At 37.1% G+C, this 25362-nt stretch overlaps 1 protein-coding gene across 1 annotated transcript in view; it reads left to right on the top strand.

The window, feature by feature from the left end:
- The first annotated feature begins 646 nt into the window (after positions 1 to 646).
- Positions 647 to 25362, top strand: part of MKI67 (marker of proliferation Ki-67) — a 29450-nt gene continuing 4734 nt past the window's right edge. Inside the window, exons 1-14 of the mRNA XM_081328584.1 lie at positions 647 to 683; positions 2716 to 2828; positions 3200 to 3281; positions 3384 to 3499; positions 3789 to 3858; positions 4575 to 4650; positions 5534 to 6793; positions 7628 to 7869; positions 10856 to 11147; positions 11294 to 11412; positions 14532 to 14721; positions 21832 to 21933; positions 22943 to 24564; positions 25279 to 25348. Coding sequence (XP_081184710.1) covers positions 2737 to 2828; positions 3200 to 3281; positions 3384 to 3499; positions 3789 to 3858; positions 4575 to 4650; positions 5534 to 6793; positions 7628 to 7869; positions 10856 to 11147; positions 11294 to 11412; positions 14532 to 14721; positions 21832 to 21933; positions 22943 to 24564; positions 25279 to 25348 — 4333 coding nt within the window. The 5' untranslated portion in view covers positions 647 to 683; positions 2716 to 2736. The remainder of the gene's footprint in view (positions 684 to 2715; positions 2829 to 3199; positions 3282 to 3383; positions 3500 to 3788; positions 3859 to 4574; positions 4651 to 5533; positions 6794 to 7627; positions 7870 to 10855; positions 11148 to 11293; positions 11413 to 14531; positions 14722 to 21831; positions 21934 to 22942; positions 24565 to 25278; positions 25349 to 25362) is intronic.

The raw sequence follows: 25362 nt of genomic DNA on the forward strand, positions 1-25362 counted from the left end.
AGAGGAGCCAAGGGGGTGGGTTGACTGGTTCTGGGGCAAGATGTGCTCTGAAGCGAGTTAAGGGGCTCCTTTGAATCGGGCACGCGGGGAAAGAAACGCCGTGGGAGTTTCCGATCGCGCTGTGAGGTTTATTTTATTTATTTATTTTAATTCCATTTATATCCCGCCCTTCTCCGAAGACTCAGGGCGGCTTACAAGCTTAGCAGTAGCCTTCATTCTATGTCTATGCCTGCTTATTAGGGCTTTTTCACACACACCCCAAGCGGCATTATTACAAAGTCAGCTTAATTGCCCCCAACAATCTGGTTGCTCGGGCTTGAGGGCAATTGAGACGTGCCGATCGGTACAGGAGATTTAAAGAAGGGAAAGAAAGCTGGTGGGCTTCCTCGGTTTATTTAGCCGAGCTTAGCTCGCACGTGGCCCCCCCGACGGGGCATCCACCGATCCTTGGACTGGATCTGAGAAAAGGATTTAGTTTTGCTAACGTACGATCTGAAAAAAGAACTTAAATGGCTTAAGAGGAAAGCAGAAGAGGAGCAATAAATGAAGGAACTGATTTTGTGCCTTCTTACCAGGTAAATGGCAGTTACTCTGTTACGGTTCTAATTAGAATCCTGCCTGCGGTTCGCTGAGCGCTGTGTGGAGAAGGAAGCGAGGTTTTGATGTAGGACAAATTGCAGTGAGTGGAGTATACGATTATGGGCATGACATTCTCCAGCAGATATCGGCACGAGACAGTAGCTTACAAAATGCCATAGGTAGCTCTGAGTGGCTTTATCCTTGGATTTGGCTACTGGTTTGTTAAATCATCTGGATTACCCAAACATTTCAAGCTGATGAAAGTGACTGGTGTCAGTGGTCCAAACTCAAGATAATTTGTCCACATTGTAAGGTACTTTTACCCTGTCATCGAACAATACCGGTTTTACACCAATTTCCATTAAAATAAAGCCGTTCTGAGAATGTTTCATGTGCTGTGATTGGCTTGCTATTTTAATCTAACACAGACATGTCAAACACAAGGCCCGGGGGCCAGATCCGGCTCACGAAGTGGTTTCATGCAGCCTGCGAAGCCATCCTGGAAACAGTGAGGGAACGGCCCCCACTGCCTTGGCCCTGGCCCAGAGACCCTCCTTCTGCCAGAGACCCTCAGATCTGTCCCACTCCTGCCCAGGCCCCCATAGGCACCCTTGATACGAATGATGTAGAGCTGGCCACGCCCACCCAGTAGGCCATGCCCACCCTGACCATACCCACCCGGCCCCCTGAGGGCAACCGCAATGCTGATGCGGTCCTCAATGAAATTGAGTTTGACACCCCTGATCTAACACATACAACGAAACAGGCATTCTGCTGGTACTACTAGGTCAGGGGTAGGCAACCTTGGCTCTTTTAATACTCATGGACTTCAACTCCCAGGATTCCTGAGCCAGCAGAGCTGGCTCAGGAATTCTGGGAGTTGAAGTCCACAAGTCATAAAAGAGTCATGATTGCCTACCCCTGTACTAGGTGAACCTAGTTGAAGGTTCCATTTTAAATGTTAGAAAAATATTAGTGTTTTCGATTAAATAGGTTTGTTGCTTTTTCCTTTCTATTAAGGAGTTAAAGAAGGCTTCAGTTTCTGGGTTAAATTGTGCTTTGTTTTTCTTTTACAGGTACAATTGTAGTTAGAGAAATGTAAACTTGCAGTTCATGCAGGAAACTTCCCCAGCAAGCGGGTTATGTCAGACTTAAAATCAGACACACCACTTACGAGTTTGCTACTCACACTGCACATTGGCCTGCTTCTCAATTTTCCTGCCCTTTTTCTGATGTCCCAAGGTGCCCTCCCAGCTCCAGAATACATTAAATCATCTTCACCTAGGGGGTGTCAAACTGGCAGCCCATGGGCCGGATGCATCACACGCAGGTCATGCCCACCCGGGCTCTGCAAAGGCAAAATCTCAATAGGTCCTGTGACACGATCGAGTTTGACACCCATGACCAGTCCTAGGGAGTAGTTCAGGCTGTCAAGGTCCAAGTCTGTTGAGGTCTCTGAACATTCTGTTGGAAATAGTTCATTGGGGAGCAATGTAGTCAACCAACCATTCTGTCCTATGTTGCATTTTCATTCCAGACAACATTAAAAGGATTATCTGGCACAGGGAATACTCGTCTAATATTTAAAGCCACCGAGATCGCTAACTATAGTTCTAATCCAGATGTAAGATAATAAAACGAGTAAATTTAAGTTCCGGGACCCAAAAAAGAAAAGTTTTGGATTATTGTAATTTTTCTTTTCCCCTCTTGATTTTTCTCACAATTTAATTTTCTGGATTTTTAAAAATTTGCTTGTACCTATCTGAGTAGTCAACAATCATAAACAAATTACTGTTGAAGTAAGTCTTTGTTGACTTTCTGGAGAAGCCAGCAGAAAAGATGGTAGATGGTGACCGCATGATCTCAGGCGCTTGGCAATTGTTTGTAAGTGCAAATAGGTTGCAAGCACCCAGGTCACATGACCAGGGGAAGTGGCACAATGCTTTATGACAGCCGCAACTTCATTATAGACTTAAAACACACTTTCACAGTAGTCATTACATAATGTACATTTTTTCTATTCAAAATACCTGTGACCTTAGTTGAGATAGCAAATGTTATGCACGACCATGAATTTTCTACTGTCACCAAGGTACGTTGAAATCTGCAGTAATTTTTATATATTTTTTTCCTTAGAGGTGAGATACAAATGTGAAAATGCCAGTTTTTGGGAAAATTGTTGTTATTAAGAGAAATGGGACTGATGGAACTTATTTTCCGCTCACTGAAAACTCATGTTTGTTTGGAAGGTAAGACTAAATTGGTAAGGGGTTTATTTGTATAGGGTTTTCATTATGTAATTGTGATGTAGGACTGCCTTTTTTATAGCAGAACTTCAGGGGGTGTCATAACTTACTTTCTCAGACTCTTGTTGTGACTTCTATGTAATTTATATAGTTGTGCAGTGTATGTCACTTATAATGGATCTGATCTGCTTCAGTGTATATGCAAGACATTTGTCCAATCAAAAATGTAAACGTGTTTTAGAAGGTCTTAAAATCAACCTAAAAATCAGCTTGTCTCAATGCATTTTCAGCAACAGTTGCATATTTTAAGAGATGTGTGTATAAGAGCATATAGTTATATAATTTGAATGGATAATCTTGTAATTATTTTAAAGGAAAAAAGAATGTGATATTCGAATCCAGCTGCCTCAAGTTTCTAAAGAACATTGTAAAATTGAAGTCAATGAAAATAAAGAAGTATGTATTATTATTTTTGGTACTTATGCAATCCTAATATTTCTGGATTTGTCTTTTATTGATTGATCTGGATATATATGTTTTATTCCAATTTATTTTTAGGCAGTGCTGTTTAACTTGAGTTCTGCGAATCCAACACAGCTAAATGGGAATCACTTTCAGGATCCCACACACTTAAAACATGGAGATATACTGACAATTATTGATCGTTCTTTCAGGTATGTAACAATATAATCAAATACGGGTGTGCTAGAAATAGGCTGTGTCAACTAGTGATTTTTAGAAACCTGAAGATCAGGAAATTTTAAAATAATTTGATGGATGGGGAAACTCCCCAAATAGGAAAACAGGTTATATAAAGAGTAAATAAACTATTAGTTTAATATTGTACTAGGGTTGGAGATGAAAACAGTAACAATTTTCAATAAAGTGGATTTAATAACTTCTTAAAGTTAATAATTTAAAGTTGAATTAATTTTAATTTAAGCAATCTTTGGACTTGAATAGGTTTGAATATTCACCTCCCTCACTTCCTCAGAAGAGAATTTCTAGATCTCAAGAGAAGGAAACATTACAGGTAAAATAAAAATCATATTTTCTTTAATTTGGGGAAGGGGGAAGTAATAAAAATGTAGAAATAAATGGTATGTTGCTCTTTGGCTTGATTTAGTAATTGGTCATTACCAGTTACATTTCACTTAGTTATTCTGTTCTACATATTTAACTATAATTTAGAGAAAACCCAACATTTCATATTGGTGTTGGGCTTTAGAAAATTAAGACATTTTCTCTGGTCTGTTACTCATGTTTTCCACAAGGAAAAAGAAAGGGAGTTAGTGCATTAGTTTTATATGTACAAAATCTAATCTTCATTGGAATTTTCCTGAATGGTATTATAATATTGCAGCCTTAGATTCTACATGCTTAGCACTTACATTCAGAGAACAACTGTAAATATGTTTCTTTCACTGTAAATTAGTTCTTATACATAGCACTTTTGAAGTAGTGGTCCATTAATTTTGGGAAAGCTCATGAGTTTTGGAAATCAAAGTAATGGTTTACCAATGAATGTCCATATTAAAATCTAAAATTCATTTCAAAATTCTAAAGTGTTGAGATAGTCATGACAATTATAGACTTTTGGCTTCAGATAAGAGATAAATGAAATAGTACATTATCTTTCAATCATTTATTCTAAGAAGTTACCAGTGGAAACCTGTTTTTTTTTTTAAATGGCAAGCTTAAAATAAATATTAAATTCCTTGTTCTATTGCATTGTGTTTAATTTTACAGATTCTTCAAGTACAGCATATGCAACAGACGGACTTGCTACATACGCAAAACTCAGATTACCAAAATTCTCTTACTGGTTGGTAATTAATTTGTTTTTTCTATAAGTGCTTCACTATATTAATGACTTTATTAAAAAAGAATGTATTAGTGTAAAACAAATGAAGCAACCATTAGGAATTGTTAAAATACATGAATGGATTTGGTTTAATTAATGAATTATTTTCTGAACCTATAAGTGACCCAGTTTCTGAGTATATACTAAGTCATGATAATTAAGAGCTGAGAAACAGGCTAGTCTTAAAATTATATTAGAAATAATATTTCACAGCTGATTACGTTAGAATGACCCATATATTTTCTTGCCATTAAGTAACTTTCATAAAATAGCTTATAAACACATCTATTCCTTAAAATTCTCTGATTAGAACCATGCTTAAAGTAAGGGAAAGTGATTTGGAAACTTACTAATAATTTGCTTGCATATATTTATACCTTTGTTAGGCAATTACAAATAAAATTTAGCTTCTGTAAGATTCATTTCTTGAACTTAAGAGAATTGTGCAAATCCTTCGAAGGAGGTAAATTGTAATGTATGCAGATCCATCCAAAGCACATCTCTTATGATCACAAAAGTAGTATATATTTCTAGGTTCATGTAGTTGCTTCCTAAATGATTTCTGGCTGTTACTATTGAGAACATTTCCAAAACGGGCAGTCACAAGTATGTGGAGATTGTTGGAAGCAGTTTAAAAAGCTGTTGCTTGAGGCTGGAAAAAAGTTGACTGCTTTCTGATGTGGAAAAAAAAATGCTGTGTGCTGTGAAGCACTTTTTTCTAAGGATTTGTAAATCTTTGCTTAATTCCTCAAAAATTACTTTCTGATTAGTACTTTATCTGTATAACACTTCAAAAATAGTTTAAAAATAGATTTAAAAAACTACTTGTTTCATATTCCTGTAGGCAAGAAACTTGAAACTTGCTCTCCTACAAGAAGTGAGAAAAGACTTCAAAAACAATACAGTGCACCTGAATTTAAGTACAAAATGCAAAGAACTGAAAAAGCAGGTGAATTGTCTCCTTTTAGCAAACTTTATGAATTAATGAAACGTGAAGATGGCACAGACAATGTAAAGGAAAATACTGGTAATGAGACTTTGCTGGAAGATGTATTTCACTCAAGATCTAGGAGGTTTACAGTGAGTCGAGCAAATTTGACTAAAATTGAACATTCTGAAGATAGTAACATTCAAGAAAAGAGTGGTATTGTAACAAGTCCAATGCCAGTATTTGAAGAGAAGAACTCCAAAAAATCATCAAGTACTCAAAATTGTGATATACAACACAAACAAGAATGTGAAGGTACAAATCAGTCAGATTTTCACGACATAGAAGATAATGAAATGGGAAAAGACCAAATAATCAGAAGTGCTAATAAGAATGCACATTTTAAAGCAAATCAGCAGAGTGCACAGCATTTCCCTGAATCACATTGTACAGTGCCGATGGACTATACAAAAAAGGCTACGTGCCTTAACAAATTTAACTTAACAGATGCTTTCACATCTGTAGAAAATACTATGCCCAAAGCAAAGTCTAGCAGGGAGAGTATACAAAATTACTCCAGTCCGTGTTCTAGAAACTCTCGAAGATCTTCCAAGTCCAGAAGGTCATGGGTTGAAATAGATTCACTGAACAAGATGAAGAGCTCTGGAGAAATGGAAGAGTGCCCCGTACAAGTTAGTGGGCAGGAGCATGAATCTCATATTTTGATTGGAAGTATATATTCTAACAAAAATGAAAATGGAGAATTGGTCACAGAAACAGCTCTGAATCTGAAAGATTCAGAAGATGGAAGTTCTAGTATGGTTTACAGTTCACTTCATTTTAATGCAAGTAAAAGCTGCAATAACAACATTGAACTAAATAAAAATATTTCAAGTGAGTATTCGTGTACAGAGGCAATAGATAAAGTATCACTCATCCCTGCAGATCTTCCCCAAACCAGTGAAATAATGACAAATCAAATTCCTGAAAGAACCTTGGAAACAGAATGTCCCACAAATGAAAATAAAATAGGAATAAAAGACCATGAGCGGAATGTTAATATGAAAAATGATATACCTACTTTTTCCAGTTCTTATGAAAGCAGTGTCCAAACATCAGCCGAGGTTAATGCTGGTTTTGAAATGAATTTGTTACGTCCACTTAATAAAAAGTCAGGTAAATATAGTTTCTTTTTATACCAAAAAAATATCATTGCTAGTTGCTGTCTCCAGTAACTTTGGTTAAGATAAAACAAATTGTTAATCAGCTTATTTTTTCTGTCAGTTAATTGGCTTGTTTGACATGGTTACTAGAAACAGATTAAATTGTTGGAAATGTTAATGCCTTAATTACGATTGAAACTATTGATAGCAGAAGTGTAAAAGGTTTATAGAGTTTTTAAAAATTAACCCAAAGGTGCTTTTTAACGAGGGAACTGGACTTCCTTGTTTCTTCTGCTGAAAGGACTATCTATCCAGTCTACAACACAGTCCTTTCAGCAGTTCCAACAAAGGCTCCATCCCCATTTACACCACTCAAGTGACCCTGATGACAGATAAATCTCCAGGTGGTCTCAACTACTCTTTAAAACAGGCATGTCAAACTCGTGACGTCGCACGATGTATCTCAACTTTTCCCCCATTGCCGGCAATAGGGTGGGTGCGGTTACATTGTGATGCATCCGGCCTGCGGGCCAGCAGTTTGACATGCCTGCTTTAAAAGAATGCAAATGACCAGCCTTCTACAAGGAGTATAAATCTTTCCATTCCCCCACCATCCAGTCAAAGCTGAAGAAGTTTCTTTGAATGAGAAGTGAAATGTCTTAAAAAAAACGAAGTCCAGTTGCCTTGTGAAAAAGCACCAGGTCAGTGGGATAACTGACCTTGGATGACTGAGAATCTCTAGATGTTTTTAAAATTAAGCAATTGTATTCAGAGTGCAAACTTTTTAATTGTATTGATGTTGTAAGACAATGTGTTCACTTTGATATAATTTACTCTTCATTTCTAGAGGCTAAGAAATCACCTCAAAAGCGTAGAAGTAAAGAGCTAGATTTTCTAGTCCAGACACTTGGAAAGAGGAAGAGAGTGTCTTTTGGTGGCCAACTGAGTCCTGAACTCTTTGATAAGCGTTTACCTCCAAACTCACCACTTAAAAAAGGGGCCATTCCAGCAAGACTAAGCATGCCATATGGAAACTCACCACGAGCAGCATTAAAAAAAGTTGCAGACTTGAGGCAGTCTGCAATACAGGTATCTGATTGAACATTATTTATTTATATTTTAACTAAAGAATTGCTCTTGCTCCCATAACAATATTTATATATGTATATATTTGTCTAAACTTTACTAGTCTTCATACTGAAAACTTTGTATTTTAAATAATGTATCTTTAAAAATATGTTCACACAATTGACCAGAAATTTGAAATCATAGAATTTAGAAATTTCTTTTGGGGTGGGTGGGATGTAAGCCGTGAATCCTTAAGATATCTAAATATTCCCCTAGAATTCTTTCTGCAAAGCATTGGTGATATATTGCACCTGAGTGTGTCTTTTCTATTTAAAGATTTGATTATTTCAGTCAGAATGGCAGGATGGGTAGCAAATAAATTTAATAAATAAAATTGATAAATTCATTGATAAAATATTTTATGTCTATGTTATTGTTAGAAACTCCCAAAACAAAACTGGATAAAATATTTTTTAAAATGAAATACCCTACAGCAGAGATACAAGTAGCCATCTTTGGTTATTTCTTGTGAATGACCTGCAAATGTGGCTTTTGAAATCAGAATTTATACTATTGACTTTTATTTTTAAATTGGAGCATTTTCAAAATAATAAAGAACATTCATCTTAAAAGCTTACCAGATGTTTATTTGAGAAAGCAAATTTCTCAATTATTTCACAGAAAAGTGGAGTGCTTGGAAATGTTTGTAGATACCTGAAAAATGCATACAGAATGTTCTGTCTCTGGAGACAGTGTTCCAAGAAAGTCTTCTCCAAGGCTAGACTATACGAATCACTCCTTGCCCTGGATTATTTACTTCCAAAAAAACTGCTAAACCATCCCCAGAATGGCCAGATCTGTGTTGTCTGATGAAGATGGGACAATGCCTAAAAATAGAATAGAGCAGAGCAGAGTAGAATAGAGCTGGAAGGAACTGTCAAGGTCTTCTAGTCCAGCCTCCTGCTCAAGCAGGAGAACCTATACCATCTCAGACAAGTGACTGAGGGCAAGCTGTTCCACTGGTTAATTATCCTCACTGTTAGGAACTTTCTCCTTATCTCTTTGATCAGTTTCCAACCATTGTTTCTTGTCCTGCCTGCCCTCTGGTGCTTTGGAGAATAATTTGACCCCCTCTTCTTTGTGGCAGCCTCTCAAATACTGCTGTCATGTCACTCCTATTTCTTCTTTTCTTTAGACTAGCCCAGGGGTAGGCAACCTTGGCTCTTTTATGACTCATGGACTTCAATTCCCAGAGGAGTTGAAGTCCATGAGTCATAAAAGAGCCAAGGTTGCCTACCCTTGGACTAGCCAAACCCAAGTCCTGCAGCCGTTCTTCATATGTTTTAGTGTCCAGCCTTTGATCACCTTTACTTGCTCTTCGCTGAACTTTTTGCAAGGTCTCAACATCTTTTTTGTAGCATGCTGACCAAAATTGGTTGTGGTATTCCAGGTGTGGTTTCACTACGGTTTTATAAAGCGGTACTGATACTTCGTGTGATCTTGATTCTGTGCCTCTGTTTATACAACCCAAGATTGTATTAGCTTTTTTGGCAGCAGCTGCACATTTGCTGGCTCATAGTCAAGTGATCATCCACTTGGACTCCAAGGTCCCTCTCACAGTTACTGTGTTTGAGCCAGGTTTCCTGCCTAAATGTAAAACTGCTTTTCTCCAGATTAAAACTCATTTTGTTGGCTAGGGCCCATTGTTCAAGTTTTGTCAAGATCTTTTTGAATCCTGAGCTTGTCTGCTGTGCTGTTGGCTATTCCTGCCAGTTTAGTGTCGTCTGCAAATTTGATGAATAATTCTTCTATTCCCTCATCTAAGTCATTGATGAAGATATTGAAGAGTACTGGTCCTAAGACAGAGCCTTGTGGTACCCCACTGCTTACTTCTCTCCACATGGATGTAGTACCATTAAGCTGACTTCTCCTTTTTTTATATACTGCTTCACATCTTTTCATAGTTTCATAAAGTAGCTAGGTAATAGATTTGGAAAGAAGTTAATTTTAATTTACTGTAGGTTAAATGAAAATAAAAACGGTTTAGAGCTAAGTATAGTGTGATTTTATTTGATTTTTATACTATCACAATCTTTCGGACTGTTGATGGTTAGAATATTACAGTAAAAAAAACAATGAAAACAAAATACAATTCAAATGGCAAAACTAAAATTGAAGTGGGAGAGAAGAAGAATAATGAGAGGAATTGGTGACATTATTGAAATGCTGTTAATAAAATCTGCATTTTCAATAATTTCCTAAAATCTATCGAAAGAATCCACTTTCCGTAGTTTGGTGCTGCTACAAAAAAAAGAAAAGAAAAGAGTCCCTCCCTAGATGCTCTAGTACAGGGGTGTCAAACTCAATTTCATTGAGGGCCGCATCAGCATTGCAGTTGCCCTCAGGGGGCCTGGTGGATATGGTCTGGGTGGGCGTGGCTAGAGTGCGTATGGCCTACTGGGTGGGCATGGCCAGCTCTACATCGTTCGCATCAAGGGTGCCTATGGGGGCCTGGGCAGGAATGGGACAGATCTGAGGGTCTCTGGCAGAAGGAGGGTCTCTGGGCCAGGGCCAAGGCAGTGGGGGCCGTTCCCTCACTGTTTCCAGGATGGCTTCGCGGTCTGCATCCGGCCCCCGGGCCTTGTGTTTGACATGTCTGCTCTAGTAGGTTGCGTAGAAACTGGTTAGAGGAGGCTCCTCCATAGATACCCAAGGGCCAAGTTATGAAGAATATTAACACCAGCACTTTAAGTTGTAGTTGGAGCTGAAATGGTAACCAGTGCAGAGTCTGCAATGTACTGTATGTGTGATCTGCTCCCATTCTTGGAAACTAAGACATGTTGCCTCAGCCCCTTATAAAGTATTGTGGGTTTTTTTGCGAATGTCTAATTGTTTAATTCATTTTTCTGAGAAGTTCGGAAAGAAATAGAGATGATTGCTGTTTTTTTCAAAATCTAAAGTTTAATTTTGTGTGTGTGTGTGTGTTTCCTGTTTGTTTTTCCTGCAGGGTTCCTTTGAGAGGAAGCAATACGAAAATATTGTGCCAAAACAAGCTGCCTCACAATGCGATTCTGATCCTCATGTTGCAAGGCTATCTTCAGAGGGTGAAGAAACTACTACACAAGAGATGCATGTGAATAGCTTATCTAGTGAAGTTAAACAAACAGTATCTAACACCAAATCATTAAGAAGGAGCAAAACCTGTACTCCAAGGAGAAGTTCTGTACGTGGGAAAAGTGGAGCTATGGGTACTATTCATTCCAAAAGACGAAGTGGTGCTTCTGAAGCCAACTTGATGGGTGTGTTACAGTTGTATCTATTACTAGATAATTTACAAAAACAGAATTAAATCTTTTATGTTACAAACACAGGATAACCTGATTATATATCGGATATTTTATTAAGAATGATTCAGGTGAATAATCTTCAACAATTGTTGTTTTAGTTGCGAAGTCTTGGGCAGAAGTAGTAAAACAAGGTGTTCCCAAACTACAGCTGAAGTCTGCTTCAAAACAGGGGTTTAAAACAAGATCAGTGAGGAATGTGGCTTCAAAATCATCAAAGGTATGGTCAAAACAGATACTGTAATGGTATAAGTAATAACTTTTTTCCAAGTGCTGGACTTCAAGCATCTGGACTCTTGAGTACTGTGAAGATTCTTTTGATGCTCTGTTAATCCTAAATTCTGTCTCTAGTTTCCAGGTACAATTGTTTGCCTTTTACTAATGGAAAATCACCAACAGTTTTAATAGAAGATATGGGGTAGTTTGAAAAATTCAACCTATTTTTAAAACAGTTTAAGATCTTTTACTGTTAATTGAAGACAATATATTCTACTAGTGCAACGTTTTGGAGAATGAAAATGACCTGAATTGTCATAATGTAGTATAAAGCTAGGAATGCACATTTTAGAAATTGCTATTTCTAAAATTAAAGTGAATTGAAGAAAATAATGGATGAACTATATCTAATAAACAATAGAAAGAAAGCATATGTAGCAACCATAAAATAAGTGGGATATGGATATTATCCATAGGCAAAAAGTAGCAATTTCAAATAGCCATGCTTGCTACTCAAAATGCAGATTAAATAAAGTAAGCTAAATAGTTTTTAACAACTGCTTCCAAAACAGCTAACAGAAATAGCTGAAGCAGATGTAAGTAAATGTAAATTTTATTTTTCTTGTTTAAAAGCAAAAGAATGGTAGCTTTTACTGTAATAAGGGTTAAGGCAAAAAATGGTGAAATTGATTAACCAGAATATATATCAGCATCAGAAAGCCTTCCAAGTAATGTTAGTCACTGAAATAAATACATTAAATGAAATATTTAAAATATTTAACTAATATTGAACTAATATTGATATTGCCAAAATTCATCATATTACAAATGAACTGATAAAATGCATATGATACTTCCAAATGTGATAATTATCCCAATCATAAGAACTTAAATGCTTTAATTTTTCTCAGTCATAAAATAATAGAAATAATAAGCATGATTGTAATAGCTTTGCAGTTACTATACTGCTTTTCAAGCAACACATGAATTTTTCAGTTTATTATGAGAGAAATTCAGTGGCTGAATAGCAACTGAGATAAAGTCTCAGAATATGTTGTTTCTTTTGAGCAGCAAAAAAAGGTTGAAAGGAAATGTAGGTAACATGCTGAAAATACTTTCTATGCAAGGCAAAATTTTGTGATATCGTCCTGTGCCAGGACTCAAATATAACTGTCCAATAAGTATTAGTACTTTGGTTTAGAATACTGGGGAGTGACACTTGCAACACAATGAAAATGAAAGTGCCTGTGTTGAAGAAGACCTCAAGACTCCACACAATTATATCCACTGACTTACAGTCCATCCAATATGTTTAGGCTGTCTTATCTGCAGCTAATGAAAGTTGGCATTGTTCCCCTTCAAAGAGGGGATACACTAAGAATTGTATTATTTTATTATGTATGGAGAAGAAGAAAAATGTAGTCACAGATGAGGGTGAGATCTTTAAGCCAAAAATGTTGCTTAATTTTTCAGCAGAAAACCATCCTAAATGAATTAGTAATAATGAATGCCAGCTGAAAATACAAATTTAGACATACTTACGTTTTAAAAAAGTTAAATGAAGTATTTTTTTAAACACCTATGGAGATTCTCAACTATCCGGGCCATGGTTGTGCCAAAATGCTTTTCAAAAAGTAACTGAACTTGTTTTCCATTGGAAACGTTTCTCTTCAATTCTGAAGAAGCTTCTTGGATAAGAAGCAAAACATTTTCAAGGAAAAAAAACACCAAAGTCCAGTTGCCTTTTAAAAAGCACCTTTGGGACAGCATTATTAAAGTTTATACCTAATACATTTGTGATAATATTCACAGTTGATTTGAGTCTTGTTGGAAGAAAGACTTCTTCCTAGTCTTCTCTTCCGGGTCATCTTTGCCTTGACCTTCTGAGCTTTCAGTTTGCTGAACTAGTGACTATCTTCTCTACTCATGCCTCACCTACATCAGTTCGACAATCTCCTTTCTGCAGCCCATCACTGCCTGATTCTAGCTACCCCATCAGTTCTGGCAGATATCCTAGAGAAGTCTATTGAGCCTCGGGGTGCTTGTTTTCTATGAACTTTTGTTCTTTTGCCAATTTCCAACTTCTCCAACTTGTCATTTTAATACTTATTAAAAAAATTCTAAATAGTTCTACTTCACTGCAAGAACTTAACTGCTCTATTTAATACTCCTCCACTCCACCTCTTCTGGTATATGTGTCATAGGATATATGCTCCTATGGAAGATGCTAGCAGTGAATAGTAGGCACACTCCTCGCAGTTATTTAAAACTCTTCTCTTTTTAAACATTCTCTTTTTTTCTTTATGTACTACAGTGCAATGCACTGTACTGCCGTGGCTATTCCTGACATTATCTAGTAATTTTTAAAAAGCGAATCTTCTAAACCACAGGTCTGCAACCCGCGGCTCCAGAGCCGCATGCGGCTCTTTCAGCCGTCTCCTGCGGCTCCCAGTCCTCTGCCATGTGCAGTCCCCCCAGAAAAAAGCGGGACTAAAAAAGTTCAACCAATCAATTCAAATATGCAGGGTAGGTGCATATCTCGCCTTGGCTCCACTCTTCAGTCAAACCCTGTTCTGCACATGTGCGCATGTACGTGCATGCGCACATATTTTTTGCGGCTCCCAGGTTTTCCTTTTGTGAGGGAACCAGTTCCGAGTGGCTCTTTCACTGTTTCAGGTTGCTGACCGCTGATCTAAACTGTAAGTGACCATATAGTGAATCCAAAAAAAATGGCTTCCTTTCTGACAATTTTTATTTTTTTTAAAAAAAATCTGGATTGAATTGGGATAGAAAAAATGGATTAGTGTCATCTGGAAGGAGAAAAAGAAGTTCCCAATGTTTCTTGGATTGTTCTGCCTCCAGAATGTTGTTTGCACATTATTGTATTCTTCCCTACTGAAAGGATATTGTTTTTCTTTTCATGGTTCCAGAAATTGTGATACCTGGTGCAGTTTCAGCCTATACAAATAGGCCAATTAAAAGTTTTTTCAAAAGATCGTACAGCATATTACCCAGAATTGAAATAAATGTGAAATCTACTATTATCACTAGAGTTTTAAATTTATATTTGTATATATAGTGGCATATTTCATTAAACTGATTTTTAATGTATTCTGCTTTTAGAATAACAATTTAGCAAAAACACCAAAAAGAAAAATCAGCGGTCACTTCTCAACAGGACATGCAAATTCTCCTGCTCCAATTGTAATTGGAAAAGCTCATACTGGAATTTTGAACATAACTGCACAAGTTCCTAAAGTGGTGATCAATTATCCTTTGAAACAGCATTGTGATCTCAATGACAGTTTTACAGGTAGACTTCACTTAATGCAAGTTTGTGTGCCAAATAACATGAGTTCATGTTTCCTGTTTAAAAATAAAATATGTCATAGAGAAAAAACCTTGTATGTTATATGATAAACTATTTTGTATAACTGACACAATGTAGAGCCAATCAGCAATATATAGTATTTAACCAGATGATAATAGTAATTGCTTTTTCAAGATTCAAAAAAATTGTCCTATACCTTACAATGTCATTTATTTATTGCAGTTTACTGTATGTTTCCATCATCTCAACATCGTATTTCTGGGTAGCTTATAGTAGTTAAAAACAGAACAGCAAAATAAAATACACAACCAGCAACCAAGTTAAAAAGCAATCAAACAACAATTAACATAGTTGTCTTGTGGGCAATCCCTATATATCTGGGAACAGAAAAATGTTTTCAGAGCCTTGTGAAAGGTTGGCAGATTCACGTCCAATTTAGTTTCTGAGGGAATGATGTTCTAAAGCAGACATGTCATGTGATGTTGCGCAATGTATCGGGACAGTTTTTCAATGGGGTGGACATGGCTTCTGGATGATGCATCCGGCCCCTGGGCCAGCAGTTTAACAATCTTGTTCTAAAGGAATGGCATCATGGCAGAAAAATTTTCATTTCTTGGGTCCCACAAGGGTGATGTTCCTTGATTGATGGCACCCATAACATCTGCTGGATTGCCAGAAACAGAGATGTCCCATCCCCTTCTAAGTTAGATGTCATTAATTATATAATGTAGATAAAAAGCAGAGTGGGGTGGGTCTTTTTGAACTGAACTATGAGTAAAGGATAATATGTACAGATACTGTTTTATAAACCCTGTGCTGATAATCCATTATCCTGGATTATCTGCTTGCTGTTGAGCCCACCCATTGATGATGGATGGATATAGTACTGCTATGAATTGCTTTGTTACTGATTTAGAAAAAGTGCCTTAGAGCAGACATGCACAAATAATTGCATATCCAACACTTTAAAGCAGCTGTATATTTTCCTAGGAGTGTACAGTTCCTTTTCTGCTGTGCCATGTGATACAGATGCTTTAAAGAGCTACAGGAAAACCATTTTCATTCTGCACACTAGAGACATCCCTTAAATCTATACAAAATATTTTTAACTTCAAACATTTGTCCTCAAAGCATCTCATGGTTAGATGATGTGAGCTATGTGAATGATGGGGTTCTTGGGCAAATAATATAAATAGATTTATGTGATAAATTTGCTTTATAAATTTGCTTCATGCTCCTAAGTCTGTTGAGGTAATATAAATGGAAATATCACATTGCAGTGGTATTTTAAATACTAGTGCACCTGTTCTTAAATTTTGTCATCTTAATGTTCAGAAGAAATTCAGATATATTAGCGCCTTTTTTGAGGTGAGCAGTCATCTTTGTAAACTAAAATAATATGGTTGCATCTGAGCAGTCTGCAGAGAACAAAAAGCATACAGAAAATTGGCAAAGAGATGATTAGAAAAAATATCAATAAAAGGATAGTGAACTAATGAAAGGATATTTAATAGAATATAGATAAATAATTGAATTATGTAAACAAATGCAAATAATGAAATAAAGTTGATAAAAGTATATGATGTGCATTTAAAATATTACATTCAAATCTAGGAAAAAAACACCAAGAGGGCTACTTATCTGTTGTAAAAATCTCTCAAGCTGTAAATTTGGGATTTTCCTGCAGAACTCTGATGTTAAGTTAGAAATGATTCTTCCATGAGCAAAAGAGATTCCATTGGTGCCAAGTATCTACGTATGCAGACTTAACCAATTGCTAAGTTTTTTTAAACATTTGAACATTTGTCTGTGTGTTTATCTACAGAGAGGAAATAAAATCAAGATTGATTTTATTGATTAAGAAATTGTGATGCACTTATAAAAAAGTGTGAGAAATTAGATTTGCAGTGGTTGTTGATTTTCTTAAGGGTTACCAATATATCAACTCCTAGCTTTGCCAACAGATGGTGCTATGATTGTGTAAGAATGTAACCTATTAGCAAAGTATTGTATATACTTCCTGATATAATTGACCATTGCATAACACTATTTCCAGTTCTAGAACTGAGGTTTAAATGATCATAAGCCTTAACTCAGTCTTTATATCTTCTGGAGAATTACAAGAAACTATCTGGTAATAAGAGATTCTCAGCAGAAGGTCCATGATCAGTGAGGTTGATGGTGGGGCTTTGGTGCATATTGCAACATTAACTGGTAATGGAAACTATACATACTTAGAATTGAAAGCAATACTACTTTTAGCCTTAAATCCTTCCCCCCACTCCCCCTTAGCAGCCTTTATTTGAATCAAGATTTCTGATAGATGGAGAAAGATTTGCAGAGATGTTCTTGTTTTTCAAAATTTCAAAAGAGAAAAATCATTGTATAAATAACCTAAGCTGGTGCAACATGTTTGCATGCATCGTCATCTTTATATTGCTTAGTTGCAATATTGCAATAACAACACATATGCAGTCCATTCATCCAGCTACTTATGCTCTCAAGTTCTATTGCAAACTTTTGCTTATTTTTTTAACAATAATTATCTAGTCAGCACTGAGCAAATTCTTTTTTGTTGGGTTGTATGCTTAACTCCTTTCCTAACAACATTTATCTCCAACATTATTACCCTAAACCAAGAACTTAGTTTCCTGCTACTGAGGATGAAATATGTTTAAATGCCTTCCATAAAACAGTAGCCTGATTAATATTGCTGAGATAAGTGGAAACACCCAAAATGAGACAAATAGCCAAGCTTTATTTCACAGAACCCTTAAAATTGCCATATTGAACTAGAACATTTGTACATCTTACTAAATAATGGATTATTGTTTTCAGTGTAAGATTGACATAGTTTTTATGGTGACCACTCTGTCTTTATTGAACTACATAATTTAGTTGGTTTGTAAAATTATATTTTAAATGTAATATAATTAAAGCACAAAAATAAAAAGCTGGCCTACTAAGCCCAGTATCCATATAAACTGCACCCCCCATCCACAATTTGATTTTAATTAAAAGTAATTTAATAACACTTGAACTGCTTTCCAATATGCTATTAGGGAGGAGCCGTTGAATTATTGGAGGTAAAATAGACAATAATGGGGCATATAGAAAGAAACAGTGCCCTTGCTTTCTCTAATCACATGCTGTGAAACAAATGCTGTCTTCCCTTTTTTAACTTATTGTATTTATCCAATATATTTAATCCCTGAGACCCAAAAATCTCACTTTCCTTGGATTTACTGGAGAGTTTTCCAGTGGTTGGGTCATGTTTTTTAGGACATACTTCTTTTGCTATGGTGATCCAAGGGACCCATGGATCAAGACATGAAGCAGCACATAGAATATTAATTATGTGCCATTAAGTTATTTTTGACTCCTAGTAACAAGATAGATATCCCCCTGTGTTGATCTGTCAACAGTGCACTCATTAACACTGCAACTGAATCTGTCCACCTTGCAGCTGATCTTCTCTTTCCTAGCATTAGCATGTTTTATAGAGAACACAATAGAAGACTTCTGGTTTTCTCCTGTTACCGCCTTACATGTGGTCTCATATTTTTGGATCAGGCAAGTAGTTCTTGCTAAGTTGTCCTGCTGATCCAAGTACTTTGTTTCTCAAGAGCTTGAAAAGTGACTTCCTCTCCCTGTGGGGAAGCATAGCTAAGGAAAGTATCATTGTGCCTGATATTTTGCAGAGCATTTCAGCAGGGCCTGCCTTGATAAATACCAAAGATGAAAATGCAATTGCTCCTCAAGTTGATTTTTATTCTTTTCCTCAAATCTTATTGAGTCTTCTAAAATAAGAGCATTCTACACTGCTGATTATGCGTTAGTTGTGGGAAATACCCGTTAGCATTAGATGTGAGTTCCCTGGTGCTGTTGATTGTTCACTTCCCATGCCAATTAGACAAAGAAAAGGGAAAATAATTGAAATAGAACAGCAATTAGGAATTGACTGCCACAGATTCCTGGACACTGTTTTCACACAGCAGTTTCAGTCTTCTAAACAAGCAGGTCTTTAAGGTTCCTACTCCAATTAACATTCAATCCATTTTTGGACCTAGGAATAGTCAAGGGTTTTCTAGTAGCTTGATACTCAACCACCGTTTCCTATTTCCCAGATGCATTGGGTTATTTTCATAAAATTAATGGGCCATCTGGACCTTACCAAAGCAGTCCAGCTATACCTAGGTACAAATGGGTGCCTGGAAGTAGAATGCCAAGCCTTTCAAACCCACCTCTATGCCACTGTTATCCTGACATCTGTTGTGATTCCTCGCCAGCCAGTGGATCTGGCAGCTGAGTCTGAGGAATCAGATGAGGAGGAGGGGCCTGGAGTGACATTAGAGTCAGAGGAAGGCTTGAGGAGCTCCAAGACTTACAGTCCAACAAGGAGCCTGGCCCCTCTACTTGTGTTCAGGCTGAGACATAGCTGTGCTGGGAGCCTGAGTTGGACAGTGAGGAAGAACAGCTGGGGGAAATCCCAGATGCACGAATGAGCAGACAAGAGAAGCGAGTAGGACAGAGGAATTTAATGGGGCAGTTCCAAAGGCAAAGGAGAAGGCATCAGGAAACCACGCTTTGGCTGAATTATAAAAGGGAAGGTGTGGGAGGTGCTGGTTGCCAAAGGCAACCTGTTCTGTACCAGCCTGCTACCCGCCCTGCAGCAAAAGCAGGGACAACCCCTTTACAAACGGCAAGAGGCTGGAATAAAGCCTGCCAAATTTATTCACATAAAACAGAGCAAGACAAGACACCAACCATAAAACACGAGCTAAGTAGCAGGAACAATCCAAGCGGTTGCCTTCAGCAAACCAGCCTTCCCACACATTTCCCTTAAATACAGTTCAGGGCGTGGCCTCTCTGTGCCTCCTTCTGAGGTGCCCCATTGCCTTCCTCTGTTTACTCCTGACTGCCTCCTGCGTCGGGCGTCCTTGAACAGGGCCAGCTGTGGGTCATCTTCATCCACGCTGTCAGGCTCACACAGCTGGGTCTGCATCGTGACCAGATGAGAGGGGCCTGGCTGGGGGCTCTCATCAAGCTGTCCAATCCCCTCAGCAAGCTCTTCAACACCCCCCTCCTCCTCCTCTGAGTCGTCAGACCCAACTGCCGAACCCACAGGCTGACCCTGAATCAACACAACCATTCGTGTTGAGGATTGAGTTTCTGTGGACTGTTTGCCTTGGACATTGACTCAGGTCTGTGAGAATAAAACGGGTTGTTGTTTTTTGTGCGGTTCCTGCCTGTTTCTTGGAAGAGGGGTTTCTACTTGTGAGTATAACGGACTCACGTAGGTTGGGACAGAACAACATCTTGAAGAACATCAGTAATCTAGATATGTAAAATAGTTTTTTTTTCTACTGAAGAGACAAGAGATTGTTAAGGTTTATAATTTTTTGGAAATTGGACTTTTTGCAAGCAAGTCTTTCCAAAGACTTTACAAAAAGATCTGTATCTGTCTTGTCTATTGCTAGGGGTCAAAAGACTTGCTAACTTCTGATCAGGATTTGAAACCCATTAAGATGACTCTTCCCATGGACTTCATCTACATGCATCTATACATTAAGATACTCCTTTGTAGAACTTCTTTTCTGATATATTCCTGTGTTGACAGATGTGTTTAAGATTGTACAGTTAACTTCAGGCTCCAGTATGTTACATATACCTGTGAGCAGTTCATCCAACCTTTCCATCAATGCTTTGCTGAGTATATATGATGAGTAGCAGCAAGTTCCTAAGCCTTTCCCCTTTGTGGGACAATTCAGCCTTAATTCAGGGGTATTATCAGATGCTTCATTTGACATAGAGGCTTGCAACAAATAGTGCCTTGTTTCTAAATCTACTTAGAAAGAAATGCCCAACTTATTTGGATTGATTTTATAGGATTTTTAAAGCCAAAAAATGCTGGGCTTAGAATGACATTTTTTGCTGTGGCTTCAGAATTCTGTCCACTTTTTAAAAGAATTTTGTCTGTACTAGGAAACAATTTCTTAATACCTGTTTTTTATAACTATATCTCATCTATCTTTAGACTTGGAACTTGCATTGACATTGATTTCCAGTGTCAAAACTGTAAAAACTATTATCTCTTCTTTACTGTCGCTTTTTATCCTTACTAGAGGCGCACATAAAACAGGAAAAATTATTTAATTTTGAATCCAGAACAAAGCCATCAGTCTCCAGAGTTTCTGATAAATAGTAATGGGCTGGTCATGGTTCAGCAGAACTAAAAACCAAAATGCAGTTGTTCATATTCCAGATGAAACAATCCAAAAGAGCCAAGTAGAGCAAGGCTGGTGTATTCCACTCCCTTTATCCTTTCATTAGCTTCCAGTACAATGTATCCCACACACCCATTAAAGCCCCAGTCTCCTGAGTACCTTTTCTTCGCTCCCTTCAGCCTCTGCTCCAGTAAAAAATATTCTAGTTTTTATTCATGGAAAACTGTATAAATTGCTCATGGTTCAAGATGCTACTTTAAACAAGGCTGTTCAACTGGGAAAGCTGCTGCTCATCGGCCAAGATGGCACTTGAAACAAGGCTATGTTTTTACTGGAAAAGTTGTTGAGGTAGCACTCACTAGCCTGGCAGTTCCACTCATAATAAATCTTAGACTTCAAAGAGAGGAAAAGGAAGATGATTTTTTTTTTCTTGTTCTATTAAACATTAAGGAGAGATACACATTCATGTATAAGCACACACCATTTGTTACAAATTATAATTGATAAGTGTAAGCTATATTTACAGAAATCTACTTATAGTTACTGTTATAGCACTATAGAAGCAGTCACAAGTTTTGTTTTATTTTGCAAGGCAAATTAATTACTTGTGTCATAATTTGTAGTAGAATTTGCTCTTAAGGTGGTGTCCACAATCTCCTGAAAGAGCTTGAGTTTGTAGGAATTTTTATCCTGGTAAATGATGTTAAATCCTTTGCCTTTAAATGTGCTATGAACATTAATATTTAAAAATAATGCTAAAATCTGATTGCATTACAAATCTAGGAAGCAATCAAGTGAAGAAAATACATTCTTTATAATTTAATTACAGTACATGAACATTAATAGATTTAAATGCTATTTGCAGGGTTGGCTGAAATGTTCTGCAGTCCATCTAATGCAAAACAGAATAGTTTTGTACCAGAAACTCAGATATCAAGACCAGAAATGAATGCATCAGAAGAATCTGGTATGTTTTATTGTGTATACATTCTGAATAATGACCTTCATACACGCGTTTAGTGTAGGTTACTTTGTCATTCATCCCAAAGATAAGTCCTACAAATCAATGAGGTTTGGTTTTTAGAATGGAAGGTGATTTCTTCTACATCAAGACCTCTCTTCTCTGAGACTACTAAGGCTATGTGGAGCTCTTCCCTTATTGTTGTAGAAGTTTCAGGTCAGTCTTTCCTTGCAGACCCCACCAAAATTTCAGGTGTGCTTTGAGTAAGAAGAGAATCCACTTAGGGATACAAGCCAGATAAGCAGAGAATGATGGATAGATGTATGAGTTTTTATTATGTCACTGAACTATATCAAGTTGTGAATACTGAATAAAATATATGTTCTAATCCAGAGTTCCCTAAGCTTTGCAGATCACTGGGGGAGGGAGGAGATGGTTTTTCACGAGAGGCCAGCAAATAAACCCAAAGAAAGTAAGAGTGAAAACAGGACATAACTTGTCATTCCTTGCATTACTCTGTAAAGATGTTTTAGGGGGGAAATGAAATAATTAGCCAGTTGAGAGAATATCCATTCAAGGTGCAACAGTTTTAATGGCTTCAAATTTATGTCACAGGTTAGAGAAATACATACAACTGTTTCTGGATTTGATTTCACAATTTATATTAGTGGAATAAACATACTGTCCTCTGATTGGCAGATGGTTTCATAGATGGTTGTAGATTTTGGCCCTTCCGCTACTTAGAAGTTGCCATGTTTCAAGTATTCAGTCTGCTTAAGGGTACAACCCCAATTATAATGTTTATGTTTTCTGTTATGAGTTACTTTATTTTGATTTTAATTCATTTTTAATATTCTTGGTGTAATTTGGTTGTTATGTTTCTTGTTTCATTCTAAAATGTATAAAGAGCCTAATACATAGTTATTTTAAGTAATATTCCTTCACATTCAAGTATATTTTTGTTAATAGAGTCAGTGAAGTTTCATTACTGTTACCATTTTTCTATTTGTGTTAGAAAAAAAGTCCGTTTTGGATGTTAAGATTTCAAGCCAAAAAATAGCTTACAATCCAGATGTAATATCTCCAGCTTTGGAAGAAGTATCACAAGTATCCATTCATGACAATTTAATGATATCACCAAATGAAAGAAATATAATGGGAGTAGAAGAAAGAAACCTGCAACAAGAATCGGAGCCAGTTGCACAGCTTTTGGAAATCAAGAGGCTCTTGAAGACATCTAAGGAAAAGTCTGAACCTGTTGAGGTGCTTTCAGGGGTCAAGAGGCTCCTGAGGACACCCAAGCAAAAATCAGAGCCAGTTGAGGCACTTTCAGCAGTTAAGAGGCTTTTGAAGACGCCCAAGGAAAAATCTGAATCTGTTGAGGTGCTTTCAGGGATCAAGAGGCTTTTGAGGACACCTAAGCAAAAATCAGAGCCCGCTGAGGCGCTTTCAGGAGTCAAGAGGCTCTTGAGGACACCTAAGGAAAAATCTGAACCTGCTGAGGCACTTTCAGAGGGTAGGAGGCTTTTGGGGACACCTGAGGAAAAATCTGAACCTGCTGAGGCACTTTCAGGGGGTAAGAGGCTTTTGAGGACACCTGAGGGAAAATCAAAGCCAGTCGAGGAGCTTTCAGTGGTCAAGGGACTCTTTAAGACACCTAAGGAAAAATCTGAACCTGCTGAGGCACTTTCAGGGGGTAAGAGGCTTTTGAGGACACCTGAGGAAAAATCTGAACCTGTTGAGGATCTTTCAGGACTCAAGAGGCTCTTTAAGACACCTAAGGAAAAATCTGAACCTGTTGAGGACCTTTCAGGACTCAAGAGGCTCTTTAAGACACCTAAGGAAAAGTCTGAACCTGCTGAGGCACTTTCAGGGGGTAAGAGGCTTTTGAGGACACCTGAGGAAAAATCAAAGCCAGTCGAGGAGCTTTCAGGGGTCAAGGGACTCTTTAAGACACCTAAGGAAAAATCTGAACCTGTTGAGGATCTTTCAGGACTCAAGAGGTTCTTTAAGACACCTAAGGAAAAATCTGAACCTGCTGAGGCACTTTCAGGGGGTAAGAGGCTTTTGAGGACACCTAAGCAAAAATCAAAGCCAGTTGAGGAGCTTTCAGGGGTCAAGGGACTCTTTAAGACACCTCAGGAAAAATCTGAACCTGCTGAGGCACTTTCAGGACTCAAGAGGCTCTTAGAGACACCTGAGCAAAAATCAGAACCCGTGGAGGTGTTTTCAGAAATCAAGACTTTGTTGAAGACGCCCAGGCAGACTATGGGGACTTTTTCAGATGATGTCTGTACTAAATCTATGATATCTACTGAAGAAGTAAAAAACATGAGTGGAAGTGTTATTACAAATAAAACACAACAGAAAACACAACCTATGGAAGATACAACTATTAATGACATTATTGAGAAAGTTAAGCAAACTGTGAAGCCAATAGAAGATAGAGAAAATATTCAAATGATGTCACCAAAGCTGGCTGGCTCTACTCAGTCATTGAAAACATCAAAACCAAATTCTATGCCAACTGATGACTACTTGGGATTGCAGAAGTTTAAGATTGAACCTAAAGAGAGTTCTATAATGCCTGATATAGATTATACAGGTGTCAAAGAAATGAACACTGAAAATGATAAGGTATGTTTATTATATCAAATATTTGTATTCATTTTCATTTAAGTAGCCCATGCTTTAGTAACCTAGAAGAATTAACATAATCTATTTTTATTACATAATAACATTTTGAAATACTGAGATCGATTATTTTAATCCCAAGAAATTCAAATGACAACTAGATAGTTACTTTGGCCTTTGGATTTAGGGTTAAACATTATGATCTTGTGGTAATTGGCTACTTTAATTTTTACACTAAAAATTTTAAAATATTTTGGATTCTTAATTATAGCTCTTAGTATTGAAAAACACAGATTTTTTAAAAAATATTCATGTGCATCTTACTGTCACTGCCAGCTGTAATACTTCATATTTGGACATATAACTTATTCTGTGTTTTTATATTTTAATATACATAATATAAATTTGGGTAGCACCCATTCTCTGTTAATATAAAATGAGATTATGTAAAACATTTCCTTGAGAAGCATAGCTTTTTGAAACACTGCTTTGTCTGCATGCTGTTGTAAGCACAGTTACTTTAATTTCCTGGCAGTTACAGCGTAAGTGTAGTCTGCATGCACTTAAACAAATTTGGAAAAAGTGTTCAGCTGCACTGTTTCCTGAGCCCAGCCTTATAAAATACAAAGCTGCATAATTCAAGGAAGGGTACTGGAACATTTTTATAAGTGAGAAATATTTTGATGTCAGCTATTTTAATAACTGTAATATTTATAGGCTGAAATGCCAGAGTCTGTGAATCTTATGGAAGAAAATGAATCTTATATCAGTTCCAGAAATAAAGTGGGTAAGTATAAAGTA

Source organism: Vipera berus (genome assembly GCF_964194415.1).
Source record: "Vipera berus genome assembly, chromosome: 5".
Classification (NCBI taxonomy): Eukaryota; Metazoa; Chordata; class Lepidosauria; order Squamata; family Viperidae; genus Vipera; species Vipera berus.